We start from the raw sequence: 26,352 nt of genomic DNA, 5'->3' as shown, positions 1-26,352 counted from the left end.
GCTTTTATTTTTTTCTCAAAAAGACAATGGGAAACTGAGGTTTGATGGCAGCTCTGACGCTGTTCATTCAGTTCACGTTCTGAAACACACGCACACACACACACACGCACGCACCAGCCCAGCCAAAAGAGAGAGAGACAGAGAAACAGCAACAATTGGCTCATTCCCTCAAACTCCTGCTGCAGGCTCCTGCTAAACCACACCCCCACCTGTAACTATGTAACTAGCGTTCTATTCCCTTCCTAACCACCAGAGGAGGTAAGAATCACCTTCATATTCCACGCCACAATGTCAGGAGGAACCTACCCATTTCAGGACTGACTGGAAGGTGTTCAGACATGACTGTCGCCACTGGAATGGGTGATATTACTCGTGTTTTTTAACCTTCTCAAATCGGTAAGTAACGATCCTTGTAGATTGGCCTGGTAGCCGTTGGATGCTTTCTGACTAACCTGCCCATTTATTTTTGACTCAAAAATTTGGTGCAGTACTGACTACACTTTAGAGAATAATATTTTCACTTAGTGTTACATCTACATCAGAAGCCTAAATATGACAAAATCTTTTTATTCATACATTCTTAAGCATTCGCTCCCACATACGGTATCAAATCCAGAAATCCAGTCACCGGTCAATCCAGTGGATTTGTTGATAAAGGCACACAATCACCCATGACTGGTTTTTGACTTCAAATTCTGTTTCTTCCAAATCCAGGCACCCATGACAGTTTAAAAAGACAAACAGTATTATCACTTCCTTCTCACATATGTGGTTTTGTTTACCTCACAGGTTTGCTGTTATCTGATTTATTGTGATTTGAAGTGTTGTGTTGAATAATGGCAGCCAGAAAGAAAGGAATTATAAATTCCTTATAAAAACAAAATATCAGTCATTATAGTAATTAGTAATTAAGTCAAATTTATTTACAGAGGAAAACTCAACTCAGCTGGCATTGCCCAAAGTGCTTTAGAAATTACACATTTAAACAAACTAAAATATATACAAAACAAACAAGCAAAAACGTAAAGAACATAAGATTAGCTTATAAAACATTTCACAACTACACCTACATGTATTCCTTATGCACAAATAGAGAGTACAGTTCTCTCTTTCATAGAAGTATAACATATATATGTGTGAAAAATATAGTAAGAAAGAACCCAGTTACCTTCCAAATTACCAATGAAGACATCAACGAACGTGTCATCATGTGGTTTAACCTTTATATCAGACCAACAGGGGAACTGGTGGTAAAGAGCTCAGCTAATTACCATTCAGCTAATAACAGTTGCTCCTAAATGTTTCCCTGAATGCGTACGTATGTGGTTTTATTTTTGCCTGTTAAAAGTTACTGCTTACAAAAAATGCTGTGATGAAAACAATGAAAATGTAGTTTAATGAAACAAAATTCTAAGCAATTTGGTTTCATGAATAATCCTGTAGGATGTGCTACCAGTATAGACTTGAGTTTGAATCACTTTTGAAAAAGAACTATGTCCATTTGTTTGCTAATGGGGAGTCTGAGTTCTCTAAACACAGCACATTCACTTGATGTCCACAATGGAAATGTACACTCAAAACTATATCAGATGCCTTTAATGTCCAGTTATGCATGTTTATGATGTTCCTCCAGACAACGTTATAATACCGTTTGAAAGAGATTGTGGGGTTTTATATAAGGCACCAATGAACTTAGGTCTTCTCAAAAGCAATTAATGGTCGTTCTGGATCAAATAAAATCTCAAATTTGCATTTAGTTAAGGAAAAATCTCCAGACATCTACTTTTAATATTATTTTTAAAAAGTACAGTATATGTTACATCTTTATATCTTTATTTAAAAAAAAAAAAAAAGCCTCAACCTCCACCTATTTAAGCATCGGATAAATCACTTACATCACTCATGCATGTATTTACACTGACTCAGATAGTTGTGGAATTGCTTCTGCAGTTGTTGCTGTTTGAGCACATGGACTGAATGGTGCCAGTTCGTGTGTGTTGCATGTCCACGATCGGTGGGGTTTGAAAAATCTTCTGCAGAATCCCCTTTAGATGATTCCTGAATTTCACACCAACAAAAACATAAAACACGGGATTAAGGCAGCAGTGTGAAAATGCCAGAAGCTTACAGACGTATTCGGTGTAGTCAAGATGATGTGTGACATTACAGCGTGTAAAAAACTCAATCCCATGGTGAGTAAAGGTTTGCAGAAAAATCACCAGGTTATAAGGAGCCCAACCAAAATAGAACACGACTACAATGCAGAAGACGAGTCTGATAGAACGGTGTCTCTTGTTCGTTCGCGTCTTGAAGATGGTCTGCAGAATTCTTACATAGCAAAAACCCATGATCAAAAAGGCGCAGACAAAAAAACAGTTCTGTTCGTATGTAATGGTCAAATATGCAGCAGTGATATTATGCTCACAGTAATGTTTTAGGGAGTCTTCTGGGTCATCCTGGACTGAGCTGTAGAGTGGGGCTGGCAACGCCGCTGCGATGCTCACCACCCAAGCGATGATGGGGATTAGTGCAAAACCCTGTCCTCTTTCCCAGTCCGAGAGAGGGTGCACCACGGCCATGTAGCGCTGAATGGTCATCAGCACCAGAAACACGATGCTGCTGTAAAACCCAGCGTAGAAGAAAAAGTTGACAGCTTTGCATGCTGGGTCTCCGAGAGTCCAACCCCAGATGTAGTAACAAGCCCAGAACGGCAGTCCGACAGTGAACAGCAGGTCTGACACGGCCAAGTTCAGTATGAAGACATTGGTCAATGATTTGAGATTCTCATATATCCCAAGAATCACAAGAACCAAAAGGTTACCAATGAGACTGAGCAAGACCACGATGCTGAAGAATAATGGGACAACGATGGATCCAACTTTTGCCACAGCTTCTTTGCGACACAAACCCTCTTCAATGTCGCTTATATTAATATAATCATATGTCATATAGTTTTCTGGAAAGCAAAAACATTATTAATTTTACATTTTAAATGTATCACTATCTCATAAACATCTCTCTGTTTTGTTTCCCTAATGGCTAAATCTGTTACAATAAGCTATTCATGCATAAAAAAGGAACTTATTGTTCTGATAGAAACCCTGTTACATTTAATCATCTGTGAATTGACACAATGCTTCAAGTGTGTTAAATTACAGCTGATCTTATGCATATGAAATTGCCAGTAATAACTATTAAAATAACGTAATATACCCATTTCGTGTCTGTAATTATTGCTCCAGTTTGGCTCAAAGAATGAAATCTTCCTTGTAACTCCAATGGAAAAAAAAATTATATGAAGTAGCTCCTTTATAGTTTGGAAGAAACTCTTATTCTGAAGGTTGACCAATTGAAAAACTGAAAAAAACAAAAACAAAAAAAACAAAAACAAAACAAAAAACAAACAAACAAAAAAGAAAAACCTTAGGTAGCAAAAATCCAGCAAACTGACCTGAACAACACCTGACTGGGTTTTTATGCCGAATCTGTGCTATCATGGTCCCTCCCCTAGCGTCAGCCCAGCTGACCATATATGATTTTATTATTAATTCAGGAAGTTAAATATGTTAAACCAAAATGAGTGGGTTTTTTTCCACTCTATGAAAATAAAATCAAGTTGTATATTAGTCTCCAGTGTTAGCATTTTGTAACATTCAGGAAGTTTTCCATCAAAGTGATCGGGACAGAGGCTTTTGTGCATTCCACTTCCTCATAAACATGAAAAGATGCATTTTTTGTCTTAGTTACTTCAAGAGAGAGAGAGAAAAAAAATGAGGCTGGTGAGAAAACGACTGTTTATAGCTGTTATAAGTGATAACAGGAACAAAGATATCTCACGAATGTAATGTGAATGTAAATATAAAGGGATAAAAAGTACAATGTGTTGTTCTTGAATCATTAAACATTTTAATTGTTGGCAAATTGCTGTAGTATAAGATGAATAAAACACTTACAATAACCTACGGGTAATTTAGGGTGGCCATGTTTTTGGAAGCTAGAAGGAAACCAGAGAACCCAGAGGAAACCCACGTGGGCCCAGGGAGAAGATGTGAAACTCCACGCAGACAGTAACCAGAGCTCCGAATCGAACCCAGGACCCTGGACTTTGAGTCAGTAAGTTACAAACAGCAGAAAACAGGAAAAGGATGACAGAAATACAGGCTATAAACAAATGCATAACTAAACAAAATTTATAAAATAATTTTTAAAAAAAACACTGTGACATTAATAATAATATCAATAATTTGAAGAGTTTAGCCTTTTCGTGTTACTTACCAATCTAAGAATATTTATTTGTAAAAACAATTTGTTAAGAAAAGATCAAATTTGTGTATTATTGTGGAAAAAATGTGTACCCATTAAAACACTAATATTTACTATGTACTCAGTGACTTAATATGAGAAGTAGCATTACATCATATAATGTCAAAATAAAATTAGTTGACAAAAGGTGCAGCTAAAATTGCTTTTTGGAAATTTTGTTATTACCAAAGTGGGATAAATTTCTGAATATTTTGGAATTTCCTACAGTTAGAAGAAAAAAAATCCCTAAACAATAACAACAACAACAACAACAACAACAATAATAATAATAATAATAATAATAATAGTAATAATAATAATAATAATAATAATAATAATAATAATAATAATAATAATAATAACAACAGCTTAAGACTGTGAAAAGAAAAAATGCCAAAAAGCTTAGATATTTGATTTCTGAATTTAAAGTTTTTGAAGACTCCAAGAGAGCTATTTGAATTTTTATTTCATTGTTTTATTTCAATAATTTTATCATTTTTAATTCCTCCCATTGTGCAACTTTGTATTTTGATTGTTGTATTGTTGCAGTTGCGCCAGGTTTGTGAAACTTCTTGTTGTTTCTTGTAATGGTGCTAAAACAACAACAACAACAACAACAACAACAACCCTTTCCCGGGTTCAGCTGTCACATGATGTCTCTTCAGTGCAACTAAGAATGCTTCCTTTCCTATTGGTTGAGAGGCCTCAGTGGGCGGGGCTTCAACTTGGGACTAAGAAACATGTCAGTATTTCCACGGTATTTTCTAGACTTTTCACTCATGGAGAAAACGTTTTTAAACATTGTAAAACGTTACACAAGACTTCACTCCTAAATGTTCAATAATGTTTGCTTTTAGACATTTATGTGCCAATCTTTGACCTGTCAATCACACAGTTTGACAAGACTAGCAGGTTTGTTCACCCATGTAAACATCGGAAAGGCTCAAGATCTCCAAAAGTATGTTCAAGTTTATGAAGCTTTGATTTTAACCTTTAAATAAGCGGATTTTTCCCTTACAGTGGTTTAAGGTGTAGTTTGTATCTAGTTGATAAACCTCTTCAGGAATTATTATTTGTTAAACTGTTAACTAACACTTAGTGTTTCAGTTTCAGTGTCTGTGTGTTTCAGTGTTTGTGTGTTTGTATTTCAGTGTTTGTGTGTTTCAGTGTTTTTGTTTTTTGTGTTTCAGTGGTGTTGTTTTGAATACAGGTAAATGTTGGCACATTAATTTCATCGTACACTATCAAGCAGAAATATTCGCTATTTTTTAATAATTCAGCAACCAAAAAGCTAAATAAATAAATAAAAACACCCAAGTCGTATTTTGATAAGTAAATACACAATTTCCGAGTTGTGTGAAACTGTTGTGTAAAAGCTGACATTTCAAAACATTTAGAAAATTGCCAGCGATTAATTTACGAGATTAATTTATTGTCAGATCTAACGCCCCTCTATGACATCCCTTCTTCATACCAATAATAAAGCGTGTCCACGACTTCTCCATGACTTCTCCATGACTTCTTCACGACTACTTCACGACCACTTCACCACTACTCCTCCGTGACTTCTTCACGACTCCTCCACAACTCCTCCACGACTTCTCCATGACTTCTCCATGACTTCTTCACGACCACTTCACCACTACTCTTCCGTGACTCCTTCACGACTCCTTCACGACTTCTCCACGACTTCTCCACGACTCCTCCACGACTTCTCCATGACTTCTTCACGACTCCTTCATGACTCCTCCACGACTTCTTCGCGACTTCTTCACGACTTCTTCACGACTCCTCCGCGACTTTTTCACAACTTCTTCACAACGTCGTGGTAACGAGATAATTAAGTCGTGAGATGTAGTGAGTCTGAGATACATTAGCGCAATTCACAATTCCAAGATGAAAATAAAAAGCAATCAATTCACTCTCCTGCTTGTAGCCATTGATGCGATTAGAATGGTGACGTCTTATCAAGTCATTATCTCGTTCCTATGATTTGATGGTCTCGTTTTTTAGTGAAAGAGGCATTAATTTACCTTTAGTAACTGTCTGATTTGAGGTTAATGTCTTTTTTTTTTTTTAATTTGTGAATTTATGAAGAATTTGAAGCTGTGCTTGTATAACTTTGAACATAAATAACTTTTTATGATTTTATTCTATTCTATTCTTCACTAGCAGACCACACATGACCTCTTGACCCGGTTGCCAGGGAGTGAGCAGGACCATGGCGACAGCTGGGGAGGGCCAGCTCCAGAGGATTATCAGAGATCTGCATGGTAATATGTGTGTGTGATGATGATGATGTGTGTGTGTGTGTGAACTCACTTGTCTCCACCAGTGATCTTTGTTATGAGACATATCATAAGATCCAGTGAACCCAGAAAGAAGAAAAGGACATGCAGCCTGAGAGAGAGAGGTCAAAGTTCATCCCTCACTGGCATCTTTCTGCTTTCCTGAGATGGATAAAAGGCAGTTGCTTGGATCCTGATGTGGCAGTAGCACAGAATGAGGAAGAGAGAGATCGAAGAGGATGGAGTCAGAATGAGGTGTAGAGACTTGGCGGAAAGAAGTGATGGGTTAAAGCGTGATGGTTCACAGCCACTTCCTTTCTTTAGCCATTAATGGAATTTTATCTGTTTATCTTATTGGAATTTTTATCTGTTGCTATATTACATCTGTGTTTAAATTCACTGAGCACATCGAAATTGGTCACAGTTTGGCTACAGTTCTTCTTATTGTTTCGTCTGTTTATATCACAGCTCTGTTGAATTCTCGATTCTGATTGGTCAGAAGTTGTTGATTAATTTTCTACAACACTAACACTGACAATAGTTCTGACATATTTTTATCTGTTTGTGTTACACTCTAGTAGTCTAGTAGTCTCTCCCGTGTCCACGTGGGTTTCTTCTGGATACTCCAGTTTGTTCCCACCTCCCAAAAGCATACCTGTGGGTGAACTGGCTTTACTAAATTGCCTCCTAGGTGTGAATAAGTGTGTGAATAAGTGTGTGAATGTTTGGTGCCCTGTGATGGACTAGTGTCCCACCCAAACTGTATTCTTTCTTCAGACCCAGTGTTCCCGGGATAGGCTCTGGATCCACCGCGACTCTGAGCAAGATGAAGCATTTCCTGAAAGTGATAGTATATTTTTCTCTTAGTAATTTTGTCTTACATTTTACTCAACAGATGTTGTGGCAGAACTCACCAAAGAGTACAAAGAGAATGGAGAGCCAATCACAGACGACAGCACTAACCTGCAAAAGTTCTCCAACAAGCTAGAGTACCTGCTACAGGTTTGGGTTCTTTGCTACAGAACACACACACATACACATGTTCTAGACATTGTCCTTGGCAGATGGATTGATAGGCTCGATCCAATGGTTTGTTTGCCTGGAAACTTGTGATAAAAATGTTTTAGCTAATATAATATAATAAAATAATACATGGCAAGCTAGTTAGCTCGTAAAGTGCATTAATACAGACCTAAAGGAAATGAACGTTAATGAAAGTTAATGATCATTATCGTCTTCTAACAAAGTTTCTAATGTAGCGCATCATATTTGATTTGTACCCTCATCAGAAAGTTATTAAATCTTTGGCTGATGTTTTGATCTTAGCATGTAAAGATATTATTTGAGTCAGGCTAGCGTCTTTATTATGTCTCGATATGTTTAACCTGCAAGTTGACTGTTGCTTACAAAGATCGTCTACCTTCCATGCACGCAAATTAATCCAGGTAGTAAAAACAATACACATACATACAAACAAATGTAAAAACAATACACATACATACAAACAAATACAGCATTAGAGAATCTTTTGAATATCTGATGGGAACTTTTTAGTTCGTATGAGTATTTGTGTAGGCCAAACCGTACAAAAAATTCCCCACCAGATATTCAAAAGTTTCTCTAACGCTGATTTTATTTGTATTCATATTCGTATTTCGGTCCATTCTGAGTGGAGACCGCAAGCTTGAATTCCAATCATGCTAGAGCCATCCATAGCCGTGCTCTCTGGGTTGGAAGGATGGCATTACTCTCTTGCTCCCTTGTCAATCACAGCGACACTAGCCAATCACATGCGTCTATAAGTTCATGTATGTGGAAGAGGGCGGATAGCTCTGTACTCAGAATGTGTTACACTGACCTGTGATGCATCACGTGCAGCAGTTTGAAAAGATGTCACTGGCTGGCTTCACGTGTCTCAGAAGAAGCACGTGTTAGCTTTCATCTTCCTTGGTTCATAGCTGTTGTATGATACCGTACAGCTGGCTGGTGACCAAACTGTAGAGAAATTAGGTGGAAAAAATAGAAATTTGTGCAGACTTTCTTTTGGGTATTAAAGCAGGACTTTGTTGTTTCACACAGTTTGACCAGAAGGAGAAGACCACGTTTCTGGGCACAAGGAAAGATTACTGGGACTACTTTAGCGACTGTCTGGCCAAAATCAAAGGAGCCAATGATGGCATTCGCTTTGTCAAATCCATTCCTGAGGTAGGTCCTATTCGCTCATTCACTCCTTCATCTATTTATTCAACTACATGGGTCAGGATGTCAAATCCAAGAAATGCTACCCAGCCACGTTTAAACTTCAAAGCCAACTTCAGAGTGCGTCAGATGTGCAGTACTGAGTGTTATGAAAAAAGAAATGCAGATTAGCTCCGCCAACACCTTTCTTTGTTTGTTATAGTTCCGTGTTGTTTAGATTTGTCCAGACACAAAGGTTAAAGTGAAATGACTGATATTAGTCCTTCCTTATTTGTACGCTGACACAAAGAAACATTTCTTTAAATGTCAGTTTCTCTCATGTATAACCTTTACTGCAGAACAGGACACCTGCAATACAAACAACCTGTTTGTCTCAGTTTGATGTTTGCTAACTGTAAATCCTGGCAAGGGCAAAGCTACCCACGGATGGTACTGATAGACATGTAAGGAATAAAACATGACGTTGGTGTGCTGTAATAGGAACGTAATCAATGACAGGGTGTGTGATGAAGTGGAGTTACTGTTACCTCTCAGAAGTCGACTACTTTCAAAAACCAGCACGTCCTGAGCTGTTTTATTCCTCTTATACCGCAGCAATTTGCCAACAATAACAATTTTTTATTAATGAAAGAATGGCACTTTTTACTTTTTTCCATGTTTAGTTACATTTAATGTTGTGGAACATCCATGAACCAAGTTAGTTCCTGCTATCACTTACATTATAGCAGCTATAAATCGTTGTTCCCTCACGAGCCTCAGTTTTTTTCTCTCGCTTAATGTTAATGAGACAAAAAAACGCAGCTTGTCATGTAACAGAGAAACTGCAAAGTGTAAACTCCTCAGTCCTGAAGACTTTTCCATGGCAGAAAGCTTTAAAGTTACAGCTTTACCTCTGACTGTTACAAAGTGTTAACCTGGAAACTCTTTACAATGTTAAATAAACATCTCCTCACAGAAAATGTCACCATATCAACAATTACACACGTTTTTAAAATCTCTGTGCAAGTTGTTAGTAGAGAAACGAAAACATATTTGAAGAAGAGCATTAATGTAAGCCTGTGATTTACAGTCAGAACTTCTCTCAGAGCTGCTGTTGTAGAAATGAATCGAGAATTCACAAGCATAATTATTACAAATCATGCTTTAGTGCTAGGACGCTGGAGAAGTGGACTGTTGGTGTTAAGTTAGAAATAACATGACCTTATTCTTCTTTATAGAAATCCTGGTATTTCTTAACAAATCTGGAGATTTTCCGTTGTTGCCATCTCTCATTTTCTATAATATTAATGAGTTTCACTTCCTACTTCCTCACTGGGGAAAGTTGTAATATGCAATGCGTTAACTTAACCCATGCTTAACCTGTATTTGTATCCTTTCAGTGTTGATAATTTCAGCTTTAGTGTTGTTTAGTGTTTGGAAATTTAGTAGCACACAAAAAGACAATGTTGTTAAAGCATATTTCTAATTATAAAATTCTAGTACTTCAGAGCACATAAAACACTGCAAAAGCCATTTAACAGACTATTTTCTACTGTCTACTGTGAAAGACACCACAGATGTACAGTGTATTTAAAAAAATAAATAAAAAAAAAATAAAAAAAAAAAAATGATGGGGTGATGTGATACAGCTCAGTGTGAACCATACTTTTTATCTGTTTATAGGTACATTTAATGTTGTGCAAAACTAGTTCCTGTTAAACTTGCATTAAAGCTACTGTTTCCTCTCTTTCTCTTTCAGTTAATAAGATCAGCAATAAGAATAAGAAACTGTAAAGTGCAAAGTCCTGAAGACTTTCATGTGGTGGAAAACCTACTGACTGTTACAAAACGCTGACACTGGAGACTCCTTCCAAAAATTACAGAAAACGTCGCCATATCAGCGATTTTCTCTGTTGAAGAACGCGCTTTTTAATCCGATTATTAGATTTAGATTATTTGCTGTGTCCATTATACAAGTCCCTGTGTGAGCTGTTACTATAGAAATGATTTGAACATATTTGAACGAGCGCATTCACCAATCAGAATAGAGAATTCAGCAGCACCACTGTGCTATAAACAGTACTAGTCAAAGATATTATGGTTGTGCTAGGTATTTTAGGTCTTTAGGTGTTTATGTATAGTGAAATTACACTAGTAGATATGCGAGATGCATATTTCATTTCAGCGTAAAGGATGATTTGTGATACAGCTTGTACAGGTAATAGAAACAACACTCTCTTTGTGTCTCTCTCTCAGCTAAAGACGTCGCTGGGAAAAGGTCGAGCATTTATCCGCTACTCTCTGGTCCACCAACGGTTAGCTGACACCCTTCAGCAGTGCCTCATGAACAAAAAGGCCACCAGGTAATCACACTATCCACCACTATTTCTAAGGGTTTGTTCATTTAACACTGTGGCACCTGTGTTTGTTAAATGCACGTACACTTTCTTCAGATGATTGTGTGTGTTTTTTTTTTGTTTGTTTGTTTTTTTTTTAAACTGTACCACTGTTCCGTGTTCCTGTAAATGATCAGGTTTACGCAAGCAATCACTTCCATTGTTTCACCTTTAATTTCTCTTCCCTTGTCGAGTTGTACTTCTTTAAATTCTTTTGATCGTGGACTGGGTGTGGAAGCTGCCCTTTTCACACATTGGTAGAATAATACGTACATGCGCGTAAACAACCGAGTACATGCGTATGGATTGATTTGCAAGTGCGTTATGTTGCGTATGTAATGTAGTTCATCTCAGCAGTGGCTGCTTCTAGATTATGCTGTTTTTCAGTTGTCACTGATTTAAATCTTGATAATTATCAAGCAGACATGGCTAAAAATGGCCAGATTTTTACCTTTTATTTTTTTCATTTCACTTATATAATAAAATTTAAGCTTTTTGTTTCATGCATTTCATTGGCTCTGTACTCGTACTCTGACAATGACAGTGAAGTTGAACCTAACCTTACCTAACCTAGCCTCTACCGAAAAAAGGTGATTATCTTTAAAAATTTACATGACCAGACTTAAGATTTTAGGTTGCGTAACTACTCCGGATCATCTCAGTATGTCACCACAGTGTGGTCGCCTAACAGAAATACAGCATGAAAATACTTTGTTTTTTAAAATTACACACAAACATTTGAAATGTTACTATGTAATATACAGTGGGGTCCAAAAGTCTGAGACCGAAAATCTGGGATTTTTTTTTTCTATTTTCATTTAAAATTAGAAATAAACAGAAGGTCATTCAAGCAAAAAAGGGAACATACCAAATATAAAGAAACTCTGAACTTCATGTAAATATTTCAAAGATTCTACATTTCACTTGAAAATTGTTGTATTAAATTAGAAAGAATGCAAAATAGAAGCATTTTTTACTAGTGCTCTCAGACTTTCGGACCCTACTGTATCTGAAGAGTATTTTGACTTGTGTACAGGAATATTCACAGTAGATGTGTCTCAAAACACATTCTTATGTATTGTTATTAAAGTTCTTTAATTATCTAGAAGAAAATTGGCAAATGTAAAATTAAAAAATAAATTGTTTTAAAATAAAATCCACATGAAATTGATTTTTTGTGGTGAAATTGTGACATGAAAAAGCTTTAGTTCACAGGTGGAAGTGTAACTGATCGAGTCTTACACACACAATTGATAACTGATGTGTGTTTAATCTGTAGTGACTGGTATTATTCCCGAAGTCCCTTTCTGAAGCCTCATCTCAGTGTGGACATTGTTAACTCTCTCTACGAGCTCAATGAAGTCCAGTTTGATGTGGCGTCCCGGGGGCACGACCTTGATTCAGCTTGGCCCACGTTTGCAAGGTAAGCAGGGCATATGGCCCAATGTGCAATCACATATTAGTATAGCTGGCTTGGGAGAGACGTGTGAATGAGTGAGTCAGCGTGCAAGGGAACGTGTACGTTATGTGAGTGCAAGTGTAGCGTCTGTCCATCCTATATGCAAAAGACAAAAAGGTATACACATGTTTGTTACTGCTGCTACTGCTGCTACTGTGGAGAGACACAGTTTTCCGTAGTGGCTTGAGAATGCTAGGACCAACACTGCATTTGTGTGGAGCCAGTAAAAGTGAATCATCCAGAATACTTTTTTTTTTTATGGTTTATGAGTAATTCTTCAATGTATCCTATATTCCTGCTCACGTTTTGTGCCACAGGCGGACTCTGGGTATGACCAACTCTCCGAGCCACATGTGGAAAGCACCGAGCCGCAGCTCCAGCATTAACAGCCTGGCCAGCTCATACTCACAGGTGATATGGAATACAGGATTTACACTGGAATTATAGCAAGAATAAAGAGAAGATATAACAAAAGTTATTAAAAAAGAAAAAACAAACATGGTCATAATTTCCATCTAAATCACTACTGCATGTTTCCAGTAGATGGCAGGAGTTACCAAACAATTTCTCAAAATTCTCTTAGGCCAATGATTTTTAATCCTGGCCCGTGAATAGCCCTTTAGATTTGCATTTACTCATTTGGCTGTCTCTTTTATCCAAATTGATATCTAAAGATACAGTTGAGCAGTTTTAGGGTTAAGGGTCTTGCTCCATGAATCAACAGTGGCAGCTTGGTGGTGCTGGGATTTGAACTCACAACCTTCCCATCAGTAGACCAACACCTTTACCACACAATCGTTCTCAATATTTAGGTAACTGATGTATCCAGGAAATGTCCAGGGCAAGGTTACTCCAGGGACGGATTTGAGAACCATTACCTTTGATATTTGGACAGAATTTATTATTGGCAATGCCTGTGGATTTGTTTTTAGCCCCACTTTTTTCAGCTGAAATGCTTACAACTTTAGTCAAAGTTTAAATTGAAAACATAAAAAAAATCTCATGTAGTTATTTTCTAAGAAGAATTGCCATACCTGAGCATTGTTTATCTCACTCCAGTACTAACCTTTTGCTCTACATCATCGCCCTCTCAGGCCCCGGAGTTTCTCTGCAGTCCAGAGTTTGGACATAGCTTGCTGAGTGAATCTGCAGAGCCGTTGTCTGATTCTGCCATCACCACCATGGACGAGCTTCGTCTGGAGCTGGATCAGTCAGAGCTGAAACAACATGAGCTCGTGGAGCATGTTCAACAGCTTGGCAGCGAGGCCACAGAGCTCCGTGAAGTGGTGGCTGAACTGCAGAGGCAGCTGGACATTTCATTAGCAGCTCAGTCTAACCACCAGGAGCTTCAGCTCAAGCTGGAGGTATTGGCTGAGAGGGAACAGACTCTAGCCCAAGATCTGGAGATCCTGAGGGGACGTGAGGCTGTTAAAGAGGCAGCAAATCAGGAAATTCAGGGCAAGTTAGCTGCTGCGGAAAAAAAGAATGAGGAGCTAATGGCTAAACTAGATGGCATGCTTGAGGAGAAAGGGCAGAGGACAGCCAGCCAATTTGATTCAGCCCAAAAGATACATGAACTCCTGGATGGACTGAAGGAAGCAGAGAAAGGCAGGATAGAAGCTCTAGCACATGGTGAAGAGAAAAGGATGCAGGCTGAACATCTGGCTGAGGAGCTCAGAATGAAAGAGCAAGCTCTGAGAGATGTAGAAGTTAAAATGGCTGCTTTAACAGAGAAGGGTACAAAGCTGATGAAGCAGGCAGAAGAACAACGTAATGCCATGGATAAACTCCAGGAGGAGCTGTCAGTGAGAGAGAAGGAAGCAAGCAGTCTTCAGAAAGACCTACAAGACCTTCAGCACTGTCTGGAGACGATGGAGCAACAGGCTGCGGAAGAGAGGAAAAGGGCATTGGAGGAGAGAGAGGTGCTGCAGAAAAAGTTGAGCTCTTTAAAAGAAAGCCTAGAAGGACAAGTACAAAACCTAAAGGCACAACTCAGGAGTAAAGAAACTGAACTTATCTCCAGTGTGAAGCAGATCCAGAACCTAGGGGCCGAAGCTGAGAAGATAGCAGGCGAGAAACAGTGTCTGAGTGGGAGTATAGTAGAACTGGAGACACGCATCAAAGATCAGACCAAGAAGATTGACGAATACAAGCAAGAGTGCACCAATCTCACAGAGCTGAACAACAAGCTCCTTCAGACAGTCAGTAACAACGAGGAGATCATGAAGGAGCTGAAGAAAAGCAAGGCTGTGTTAGAAAATGATCTGGCTGGGCTGAGGGCCTCTGAAAAACAGCTCAGAGGTCAACTTGATGACGCTAAAGTGACAGTGGATGAGAGGGAACAGCGGATGCGTGAGGAGAACCGCAACCTGGATGAGAAGCTCCAAAAAGCAATCATGCAGATCAAGGAGTTGGAAAGCATTGTCCACAGGTTGGAGCAGGAGAAAAAAGATCTCAGGGAGGAGTGCATAAAGAGTAAAGATGCTCTCACAGCTGCACAGGGAGAACTACATAAATTCACTGACCAGATCAGGGATCTAGAGAGTAGCCTAGAGGTGGCAAGATGTAACGAGGTAAATCTCACCTTGCAGCTAAAGGAAGAACACTCACAGCTGGAGGATCGAGAGAGGCTTTGTGAGGAGCTTCAGGAAAGACTTGATGAACTAGAGGCCGTGGAGGGAGAACTGGAGGCAGGGAAGGCAGAGGCAGAGCGAGCCTTGGAGAAGCAGAAGGAGATGATGGAAAGGTTGGAAGTCCAGAAGAAAGCGGTGGAAGAATCTCAGCTGGAGATGAGTGCCTGCCGTGCAAAGGAAGTCCAGGGTATGACCTTGAAAGTAGCACTACTAGAGGAGCAGCTAGGCCTGAATGTGAAAGAAGTGTCCAGGCTTCAGGAGGAAATGGTGGGCTTGAAGGCCAGACTGCTCTGTTCTGAGGAGGAGAAAGTAAAGATCCAGACTAAGCTGGAAATCACAGAGGCATCTAGGATAGAGCTGCAGACTTTGACAGAACAACTTAAAAAGCAAGCTGAGGAGCAGAACCGAAATCACGTCAATGAACTTTTACAGTCCAAGCAGAGCATGGAGGAGATATTATCTGAGCTAGGTGCAGAAAGATCTGCGCTTGCTAAAATATCAGCTGACTTCGCAGCAGCTCAAGAGGACCTGGCTGTAATAAAGATCCAAAATGAACGACTGGTCATGGAGAACGCCGAGACCAGAGAGGGACTCCACAGGGCTAACACAGAGATGGCCGAGCTGGGAATGACCATCTGCAAGCTGACAGCTGAACGGGAGGAAGCTCAAGAGCGCTGGGCAGCTGAGAGCACCCGGATCCATGAGCTGGAGGAGCAGGGTGAGCGTGAAACGGATCGTCTGAATGCCAGCATCGCGGCACTACGGCAGGAGAATGCCAGTTTGCGAGAGGAGCTCCTGCAAACGGAGAAGCTTCCAGAAACAGTGCTGGAGCTGAAGGGGATGCTGGATAAATCTGAGAGGGAGAGAGAAGTGGCACGTGAGGAGACGGCAGCCATGAGGTTTCAGATGAGTACAGAGAATATGGCGCACCAAAACCATGTGAAGGTAAGGAGAGATTCTCAAAGACAAGGGAACTACATTGACTATATCTGGATGCATAAAATGAAGAACCTAGACTTGTTATGGAGTTTCTGCTAACACCATGAGGTTGATTATTTTCCTGTAACAGCACGTCTCCAAGTTATTTCCAGTAGCACATATGGTGTATCATGGAAATGTCTTCCAATATTGGGATGCAATACCAATCTCACCCACCCCTTGAAGAAAATTGAAGTAAAAGAAAAAGAACATGTATCTTCATTAGTTGATAGATTGGAAATTCGATTCTTTGCATGTGCCAGCTTGTTAGAGATCAGAGATCAGAGCACAGGGTCAGTCACGGAGCAAAGAGGGTTAAGGGTTGAGCAACAGCAGCTTGGAGGGGCTGGAGGTTTGACCTCATGACATTCTGATCAGTAGGCCTGAGCCTTAACCACTAAACTTTAACCCTTGCACCACTACTACAAGTATATACAGTATGTAATAAATCCAGTGTTTAATAAACTGGCAACTCACAGCATATTTATTCAGTATACAGATCAGTAAATATTCTTATATGCCTGGTCAGGGTGCTACATTTTAGTGCTATCTGTGCATGTTATTGCAGAAACTTTTAATATTGTAATTTGTTTTTCTCCTCAGAGCTTAAATGAAGAGCTTGAGAGTTTAAAAGCGCAGCTGAAGTCTGAAAGCGAGAAGGCATCCAGCCTGGAGGTCAAAGTCTCAGAGTTAGAGGTCTGTATATTTCAACACAGTTCACAAAAAATGTGTATTATGCTTAAGTTTGTTGAGAATGTTTAAAAAGATGCTTGCTCTTTTTCACAGTTTAACATCTGTGTTTGGTACTGCTCCTGTCAGAAAAAAGAATTCCTTAGAGAGCCTGTTTGTTATTAAAAAGGTGCAACTGTCTTTCATGATCCTAAGATCTTGTGGTTTTGAAACGGTGGTGTAACTCTTGCCAATGAATATCCATTCATCCATTCCATACATTTGTCTTGCTGATAAGCTAATAAGAAGTCAGTGTGTGAAAGGCCCAGTCACAGGGTGTGATGATGAAAAATAGGGATCATTCTGCAATGACACAGAGTGTTTGAGTTCTCTATTTCCTTAAATCTAAATATTTCTCATCAGGACTCAGAAGTTTTAAAAAGTAAGGAATAAAACACCGTGTCATGCAGGTTTAGGACAATAATCATCGACAAGCTGATGTTATGCAGCCACATACGAATAGAAATTGAATATTTTCCAAGAACAACACGTGCATTTAAAGTCCATGCAGCTTCATGTTACCTAAGTGTTAGAACACTTAGTTACAACTTTACCTCTGACTGTAAAAAGGTTCTGACACTGGAGACCCCTTCTATTAAGCATTAAACATCACTTTACGGGAAACTTGCAACAACTGCATGTTTTTATTCTGTTTATGTGGCACGTCCACTGTAGAAGTTGTTACTATAGAAACGAATGCATTAGAATGAGTGCATTAATATAAACTTTGCACTTCGATCTACTGTCTGAGCTGCTGTAATGGAAATTACACCAACACCTTTTGACCAATCAGAATCAAGCATTTAAAAGTGGTGTGATATAAAAGAGCAAATTGCTGTCCAGAATTGTTGGCACATCAAGATTGTGTAAAATACACTGATTCGAATTTTCCACTTGAACATGTTAAGTGTCCTTTATTTTTTCATGTGCCAAAATTATTGGTACCACTGAAGAGGATTTAAAATAAATGCTAAACACTTTTTTTTATTTATTTGCAGACATGTTAGCATTTGACCATTTACTTTTTTCCAGGGGTATAAATATGGGATTACAGACATGTAAACATGTAAAATTCCTTTGTTATCCATCACCATGAGGAAGAAGTGTCAAAATGTTGGAACAGTTTATAAGGAAGAGGGCACTTGAGCATACTACCCCAACCAAAAAAATAATAATAATAATAAACAATGAACGTTAATATGGTGAAGGAAGTTTATCCATAAAGGACAGTGTGATGTGAAAAAATCAGGATTAAGAACATTTTTTCAGGCAAACACATCGGTGTGTAGAATAAAACATCATTTACTCAGTGTTAAAAAATTGCTTTACTCTTTATCCAGTAATGACATCTATAAACCTACTAAAGCTGTGAAACAACAATAAAATAGACTTCTTATACTTTTCAGTATGGTGTATTATTTATAGACAAATGTCGAACGTAGACGTAGCCTGGTCTGTGTTTCTGCAGGAGATGAATTCGGAGTGCTCTCGACTGATGGGGGAGAAAGATTCGCACATCAACAAGGCCGAGAGCCAGATTCGCTGTGGAGAGGATGAAATACAGCAGCTGAAGGAGAGAGTGACATGGTAACACACACAAACACAAACACACACACAAACACACACGCACACACACACACTTCCTGAGCACAAATGCATTTTCTCCACCGTCCTCTCCTTCCCAAAATCCCACCTCGCATCTACTCTGACATAATGATGAAGCAGCAGCGGGCCGGATGTAGCCTCTTGTGGTCGCTAAGCACAATCTGGTGTAGGAATCCCTCACGCAGCTCATCAAACTTTGTGCTTCACCAGCACAATAACATACTGACATGATATTATAACAGCAAAACCTTTACAAGTATATATCTTTCACAGTCATAAATGTGTTGGCTAGCTCAGTGGGCAAGTAAAATCTCCAGTCCTACATTGTGGTTGCCTGGAAATCTTATTGACAAGGCTGAAAAGTGGTAGCTAGCATAATATTTTAATGTATGAATAGCCTGTTAGCTAATTCATAATACTAATACAACCTAAGGAAAGGTTATCATTTAACATAGTGTGTTTTTATTTCTTGTCAAAAAGTCAGCTATGTGATGTGATTTTTCTGTTTTCATCACGTATAAACGATATTATTCAAGTCTGGCTAGCATCTTTATTTTCTTTAGACATGTTTAACTGCAATGTGACTGTATGCTGTGCGAGCAGGAGAGTTAGTTACATGGAGGCTTTGCGACGGAATTTATTTTACGCAGGTTTATCAGTGTTTGTATGTTCGTGCGTGTTCCTGGATCTGTAAAGTTTGGATGTCATCCATGAACTTGAATTAATCCACCTAGTAAAACCAGATCCCGTCTCCGTCGACGTGTGTAGCGCAGCAGGTGGTGTGATTCGAAATGAGTAGCGTACTCTATACAGTAGTTACAGCATCGAGGTGCATCATGAAATGCATTATGTTTAAACGAGCAAATACCAAATGAAAACTTTTGTTTTGTGGACATGATTAAGGAGTAGATTTTTTCTGGCTGTTGAACCTACTTGTGATGTTCATGTTGTGTCACAGAGCAGCGTAACACACTCGGAGGAAATTACTATCTGCCCCATGAGCCCACAGATGCCCACGATTGGCTAGTGTCATAGTGTCGCTATGATTGACAGAGGACAGAGAGTATGCCCCTCCCATCGAGAGAACACAACCAGTTTTGCTTCCAAATGGCTGCCGTGTTGTAAGGATTCGAACTTAAGTTCTTTCTTTTCTCCTTCACTTTCTTTTTCTTTGTCCGCTTCAGAAGGAGAAATGCTTTTCAATGCGCAGAAATTTTATGATACTATTATTATCATCTTCCTTTTTTTTTCCCCCTGTTCACGATGGATCCTCTTCCAAAGCAGCTGCGCTGCTTCTCCGTCCGTATGGTCAGCCGTGAAACACCGGCACAGAGCGAGAGAGAGTGACAGTAGCACTGAGCTTAAAGCTAACTGTCAGAGTCGAATGTAATTAAAGCAGGATTCTGACACAGCAGGACGCTGATAATTGAGGAAATAATGTATATGTGTGAACTTTCTGAATTCCTGTAATGCCATCAAAGTGCTTAAAAAGTTTGGATATTATGCAAAACAGAGACACACAGATGGAGAAAAGGATGGAGAAGAGGATAGTGTTCCCAGCAGGGTCTGTCTGCCTCCCACAAAGTGTTTCCTACTGACACAACGTCCGTTCTCTGACTTAATTATTTTTCATGTGCAATCTCTCTTTTTCTATTTTTGGTTTTTCTCTCTTTTCTTTTTCTTGGCCCAGTGTGCAGGAGGCTCTGGCACTAGCAGAGACAGAGCGAGACAAGCTGAAGGAGAAGATGGAGAAGTTTCAGTCTCACGCTCAAGCCGAGCAAATCAAAATGGCTGCTGAGATCGAAGACCTCAGCCACATCAAGACCACGCTGGAGGAGCGGCTCATCGAGCTCATCAGGCAAGTTCAACATAGCTCTTTCTTACTGTCTTTCTTTTTCTCTTCATTTTATGTCTTCTTTCTTTCTGTCTTTCTTTCTTTCTTTCTTTCTTTCTTTCTTTTTCTCTTTATGGTATTTCTTTCTTTCTTTCTTTCCTTCCATCCTTTTGCTTTCTTTTGTTTCTTTCTGTTTTACACTAAATGGCCAAAATTATGTGGACACCTGATCATCACACTCATATGTGCTTCTTCCCCACACTTTTGAGATGAACCGGAACACCGACTGCACCCCAGGCCATTTTGCGTCACTGAGTCATTATGACATCTTTAACATGTACTGTCCACTGTAGCGTGTGTGTGCGTGTGTGTGTGTGTGTGTGTGTGTGTGTGTGTGTGTATGTGTGTGTAGAGTCATTGTGACAGCTCTAACATGCACTGTCCACTGTAGTGTGTGTGTGCGTGTGTGTTTAGAGTCATTGCAACATCGCTAACACGCACTGTCCACTGTAATGTGTGTGTGTGTGTGTGTGTGTGTGTGTGTGTTTGCATGTGTGTGTGTGTGTAGAGTCATTGCGACAGCTCTAACACGCACTGTCCACCGTAGTGTGTTTGTGTGTGTGTGTTTGCATGTGTGTGTGTGTGTGTAGAGTCATTGCGACAGCTCTAACACGCACTGTCCACCGTAGTGTGTTTGTGTGTGTGTTTGCGTGTGTGTGTGTGTAGAGTCATTGTGACAGCTCTAACACGCACTGTCCACCGTAGTGTGTGTGTGTGTGTGTGCGTGTGTGTGTGTGTGTGTGTGTGTGTAGAGTCATTGTGACAGCTCTAACACGCACTGTCCACTGTGTGTAGAGTGTGTGAACTCTGGTGTTCTGAGATGGAATGAAGGAGACAGGCTTTCTAATTCTGCAGTGATAAGAGGCTTCACACTGCGCTCGCTCCTTGACTGAGTGCTTGAGTGTGTACTGTTTGTTTTTTTTTTTTACTAAGTGCTATAAAAAAAATATTCAAGACAAAGCAGAATAATCAGAATGACGCCAGGGGAGGGAAAAACGACAAAGATTTCTTCAATCAGCAAAGTTTCTCTCCTTAAAATGGCATCAGACAACATGACAATCCCGTTGTGTTCGGTAATCAGTGTGCGCTGTGCGCTCTGTGTGTGTGTGTGTGTGTACGTGTGTGCGTGTGCATGCGTGCGTGCATGTGTTGTTGACTGTGTGTTTTTAGCATCAAGCCATTTTGATGTTGTCAGGATGTCCTGCAGTGGACCCAGCATGGGCTCATTGCAGCTTTATTCCCACACCCACTCATTCAGAGAGAAAGGAGGAGGAGGAGGAGGACAGGATGAGAGAAAATTCTAGATGAAGGACAGATAAAGAGAAAAGTTGAACTGTGTGATATGTTTTCCATTTTCTATTTTTTCCTGCTTCTTTCTATTTGTATCCTATTCTTTCTTTCTTTCTTTTTAAATTTTTTATTTTATTTTTTATTTTAGTCTTTAAAATTTTCTTTCTTTTATTCTCATGCTGTACTGTCTTTCATTCGTTCTTTCTTTCTGAATGAACGAGTGAATGAATGGAATGTGTATGTTTATAATAAATAGAGAGCAGTGCTGCTTCTGCTCTTTGAGAAGAAAATAAAGTAGATTCCGTATTAGACCACGACTAACCGTGCGTGTCGGCACACAGCTCCGAGCCTGTGTGCAGTTTATCGGGAGTAAAATTTGAAGGTGTGATTGACGGATAAATGGATTAAAGTGAAACTTGACCTCACATTTGAATGACTTTAAGTCGAGTGCATTGGATGTAAATGGATGTGCTTTTGTTTAGTGATGTTTGGATGATGGTTTGGGGAACACACTTGTGTTCTCAGGGTGTGTAGTCAGGTTGTGTGTGAAATTTCAGCACCGAGCAGGTGTGTATCATTTACTCTCTTCTCTTTCTCATTCCCCTCCTCCGTGTCTCATGCAGAGAGAAGGACGCTCTGTGGCAGAAGTCTGATGCTCTGGAGTTTGAGCAGAAGCAGAGGGCGGAGGAACAGTGGTGGTTAGTGGACCAAGAGGCTACACACTGTCTGAGCTGCAAGAGCCAGTTCACATGGTGGCTCCGTAAGCATCACTGCAGGTGAAGCGCTCGCAGCACACACACACACACTCACTCACACACACTCACACACACACTCACTCACAACACACACTCACAACACATCACAACTCCGTCTGTTCATATATTCATCCATCCATCCATCCATCCCCTCTTCCATTCACTCATCCATCCATCCTTCCATCCATCAACCCATCTATGCATTTTCTTTCTTTCTTTCTTTCTTTCATCCATCCTTCTGTTGTGCATTTTGTCTGTCCTTTCCTTCCTTCCTTCCTTCCTTCCTGCCTTCCACCTTTCCTTCCATTTTTCTTTCTTTCCTTTCTTCCTGCCTTCTATCCATCAATGCTCCTGTCTTTCTTTCTTTCATTCATTCTTTCGTTGCAACTCTGCAAATTTTCAAGTTTGAAATCATTTGCAGCAAAGTGGAAAAAAATATGAGAAAAGTCTAGAATAATGTTCAGAGCTGTAGATGAATGAATGGAATGATGATGTAGTAAAGTGAACAGCCAGAAATCCTCGTATTTGCAGATAAATAATAATTACAGTTTATTAATTCTCATTTAATAACTTACTGCTTGCTATGTAGTTGACAGTAAACCTCTATCTCTGTGTGTGTGTCTGTGTGTGTGTGTGTGTGTGTGTGTGTGTGTGTGTGTGTGTGTTAGGTTGTGTGGGCGGATCTTCTGCTACTATTGCAGTAATAACTTTGTGAGTACGAGGTCTGGGGGGAAAAAGGAACGCTGCTGCAGGGAGTGTTACACACAGCACAGTGCCGTGGTGGAGAGATTCACCCGCTCTGAAATGAGCAGCCCCGCCGACACACCTGCAGTACACACACACACGGCCAGCGCACCAACAACTCCACCTGCACCCCCGTACATACCTACACCCAGAGTTACAGGTATACACACACACAGACCCAATTTTTAAAAAAAATTCCTTCAAATCTCTTTTCTTTAGTGCTTTAAAGCTCTTAGCCTGTGTATGTATGTGTGTGTGTGTGTGTGTGCATTGAAGCTTGTAGCTTCTATAAAAGCATCGTGTGCACTTCAGCAGGACAAAAGCTTCTTCACGCAGCAGGAGTGTTTCATCCTGATAACCTCTCTGAGTGAGAGCACAGAGGAACGCTGCATTCAGTTCCAGTCCTTTCATAGTCTTATCATTCAACACTAAAACAATTTACTCCCTTCAACTACATGCTTTAGCTTTTATTCCTCTTGTGTCTTCTGTAGCTGACCGGAGTACAATATAAAATATGAGTCAGAGAACTGGACTCACCTGATTTAATGGATTATTCCAAGATCTTTAAAGGATCTTGATCTAAAACTTACGCTAAATACGACAGCTTAAAACTCATTGGGGAAAAAAGCAAGTAGTTTTTAATTAAAAAAATAATTATTCATATCAGGCTTATGCTTCATCAGTAGTGCTTCTTAGAGTGGCTCAGATTTGAACACTACTACAACATTTAAAGCTTTTGAATTGTACTTTTTGTCAAGAGCAGAATATTTGAATGATTCGCCCCATATTATGATTTAGTCTTGAATATAGTTAGCAAAGCTAGAGTTTGACCCCCATAAGAATTTTTTATATTTTTCAATAATTTTTTGGATATAGAATGGAATCTACAAAATAGAAATTGTCATGCTAGCTGTTTTACATATAGTTCTATTTAAAAAGCGCTGCCGCATTGTTTGGTCACAACGGAGCTTTTATCCAGTTGGGTCGCAAGTTTTGGGGTGAACGAGACACACAATCACAGAGGACGAAGTGCTGGTGAAAAATAAGACTTGTTATTGAATGAGTATGAGACGTGATGGTGCTGGATGTGACCTCCCACTTTAAATATGGCTGCATACAGTTAAGTCAAACAAGCAGCTCAAATTCTGATGATTTTCTGCCTCCAAAGCTACAGCGAAGGCAAACGACCTCCTCATCACCAGAGTTACACCAAACATCTGCATTACTGATCTTAAGTCTAATCTAGAGAGCAAGCTAGGCCAATGTGGTTCCAGTGTGTGCGTCACATGCGCCACTTTTTTTTTCATATCAGCACAAAAGGCTCTCAGAGTAGAGCTTTTTCTGTAGAAAAAGAAGTGTGAAAGCAGCCTTGTAGGATCTTTTTCTCAATACAGACAGTCTAAAAGCCTTACACCCCAGTGAGCAAGTCAAGTCTGAGAGTGGCAAAGAAAAACTCAGTGCATTGTGCTAAGGTGTAAGAAACCTTGGGAGGCACCAACACAAAAGAGTCTAATCGTAGTTTTTCGGAGCAAAATTTGATGGATAGCACTTTGCTTTTTTTTGTATTCTCCTCTAGTATATTAAATGGGTGACATATTAAAGCAACAACCAACCTAAAGCTTGTTAGTTAGGTGTTTTTTGGTCACCACAAGCCTCCAGAACAGCTTCAATACAGCTTGGCTTAGATTCTCCACGTCTCTGGTACTGTACTGGAGCGACAAACACGGTTCTTGCAAAATATATTTTTTGACGATGGTGGTAAAGAGCGGTGTCTAACACATCGCTCCAAAATCTCCCATAGGTGTTCAGTTGTTTTGAGATCTAATGAGTGGGAAGGTCATAGCATCATTGATCATGATTTACATCATTTTCATTCTCATCCAACCGTTAAAAGCCCTGTGGATGGGGGCGGAGTCTTCCTGGAAGACATGACGCACATCAGGAGTGAAATGTTACATTATAGAATAAAGGCGATTAGGCAGAAGAACATTGTATTGATTTGTCTCTAAGGAGATAAGTGGACTCAAACCATGCAAGAAAACTAAATAAGAGCCATCTATATTTCCTTTGTCACCTTTATTTCAATTATTTTAAATACAGATTTAAAATGGATAAATTTTTAGTCATTTTATGTACGTTATGCAAGCAATAAAGTATGAATACATAATGTAAATATTAGCTAAATTTACTATCAGTGTTGAAGATTCGCCCTTTTGTATCACAGTTTCATGCTTGCATTTGTTTTTGTTTCTGTCTCCACCCCCTGTTCTGTCATTCGCCTGTTACCTGATTGTATTCAGCTGTTTTATGTTAGTCTAGTTTGCCGATTTATAAGCTGTTGTGTCTGAGATTATTTGCAGAGTCTTATTGTGCTTTTGTGTGTTTTAAATCTGTGCCTTGATTTTGTGTTCTGATTTCTTTCATTTTGATTTTTGCCTGTTCTTCTGGTTGTCATTTTTTTTTTTTTTTGATTACGCTTATTTTTATGTGTCCTGGCTGTTCTCTGACCCCTGCTATGGATTTTCACAGTAGCCTAAATGTATCTTAAATTGGCTTATTTAACTGAAAATCATTTTCCAATTTCACAAATTTTGGTTTCTTGCAAATTAATAAAAATCTGTCACCGCTAATCTCCACTGTTACCAACGACAGTGACGCATAAATATAGCAACTGGCCACATAAAAAAATTGCAGGAAACTGCTCATTAAATGAACCATACTTTCCAATCCAATATAGAAGTCATGTTTTCTAGAATTAATCTAAGTAAGGTTCATCTTCGTGTCTGTGTCCGGCTTGGATTATTATGTTCGTTTAATGGTATGTAATGTTAGATGATTAAATTTATATAAAATTGCAGTATTTTTGTCCTGCCAAAAGGTTTCCACAAGTTCACTTATTAACAAAGCTTTTATCCGTGGAGAAAGGGTTTGTCAATATTAGCAAAATGTTACAGATATTGGCACCTTTCAGAAGTGCTAAAACATTTTCCGCATAAAATCCCTCGGATGAAAGCCTATTCAATCTGTAGGTCAATTATGCTTCTCCTTGTTGATCAATCGCATCACCTAGCAGCAACAAGGCAGAAGTAATTCCGCTTAGA

At 39.4% G+C, this 26,352-nt stretch overlaps 2 protein-coding genes across 5 annotated transcripts in view; one reads left to right on the top strand and one right to left on the bottom strand.

Annotated features, from left to right (window-relative positions):
* Positions 1-186: 186 nt before the first annotated feature.
* Positions 187-3,451, bottom strand: LOC113530692 (chemokine XC receptor 1-like). Its single transcript, XM_026920920.3, has 2 exons — positions 3,214-3,451; positions 187-2,956 (listed from the first exon to the last, which is right to left on the bottom strand). The coding sequence occupies exons 1-2, from the start codon at positions 3,215-3,217 to the stop codon at positions 1,923-1,925; spliced, it is 1,038 nt and encodes a 345-aa protein (XP_026776721.1). The 5' UTR covers positions 3,218-3,451; the 3' UTR covers positions 187-1,922.
* Positions 3,452-5,025: 1,574 nt separating this feature from the next.
* Positions 5,026-26,352, top strand: part of fyco1a (FYVE and coiled-coil domain autophagy adaptor 1a) — a 28,876-nt gene continuing 7,549 nt past the window's right edge. Inside the window, exons 1-14 of one of the 4 annotated variants that reach the window (XM_053240894.1) lie at positions 5,071-5,260; positions 5,493-5,512; positions 6,475-6,575; positions 7,486-7,592; positions 8,670-8,795; positions 11,025-11,131; positions 12,444-12,587; positions 12,941-13,034; positions 13,718-16,201; positions 16,838-16,930; positions 18,432-18,550; positions 20,259-20,426; positions 22,376-22,528; positions 23,176-23,411. In XM_053240894.1, coding sequence (XP_053096869.1) covers positions 6,524-6,575; positions 7,486-7,592; positions 8,670-8,795; positions 11,025-11,131; positions 12,444-12,587; positions 12,941-13,034; positions 13,718-16,201; positions 16,838-16,930; positions 18,432-18,550; positions 20,259-20,426; positions 22,376-22,528; positions 23,176-23,411 — 3,883 coding nt within the window. In that variant the 5' untranslated portion in view covers positions 5,071-5,260; positions 5,493-5,512; positions 6,475-6,523. Of the gene's footprint in view, positions 5,045-5,070; positions 5,261-5,492; positions 5,513-6,474; positions 6,576-7,485; positions 7,593-8,669; positions 8,796-11,024; positions 11,132-12,443; positions 12,588-12,940; positions 13,035-13,717; positions 16,202-16,837; positions 16,931-18,431; positions 18,551-20,258; positions 20,427-22,375; positions 22,529-23,175; positions 23,412-26,352 lie in introns of those variants that run through there. The other 3 variants (XM_034312129.2, XM_034312127.2, XM_034312126.2) reach the window with 3 other exon arrangements.

The sequence above is a fragment of the Pangasianodon hypophthalmus genome, chromosome 16, assembly GCF_027358585.1.
Source record: "Pangasianodon hypophthalmus isolate fPanHyp1 chromosome 16, fPanHyp1.pri, whole genome shotgun sequence".
In the NCBI taxonomy this organism is placed as follows: domain Eukaryota; kingdom Metazoa; phylum Chordata; class Actinopteri; order Siluriformes; family Pangasiidae; genus Pangasianodon; species Pangasianodon hypophthalmus.
The sequence above is the reverse complement of the archived record's forward strand: the minus strand, read 5'-3'. Positions and strand labels throughout refer to the sequence as shown.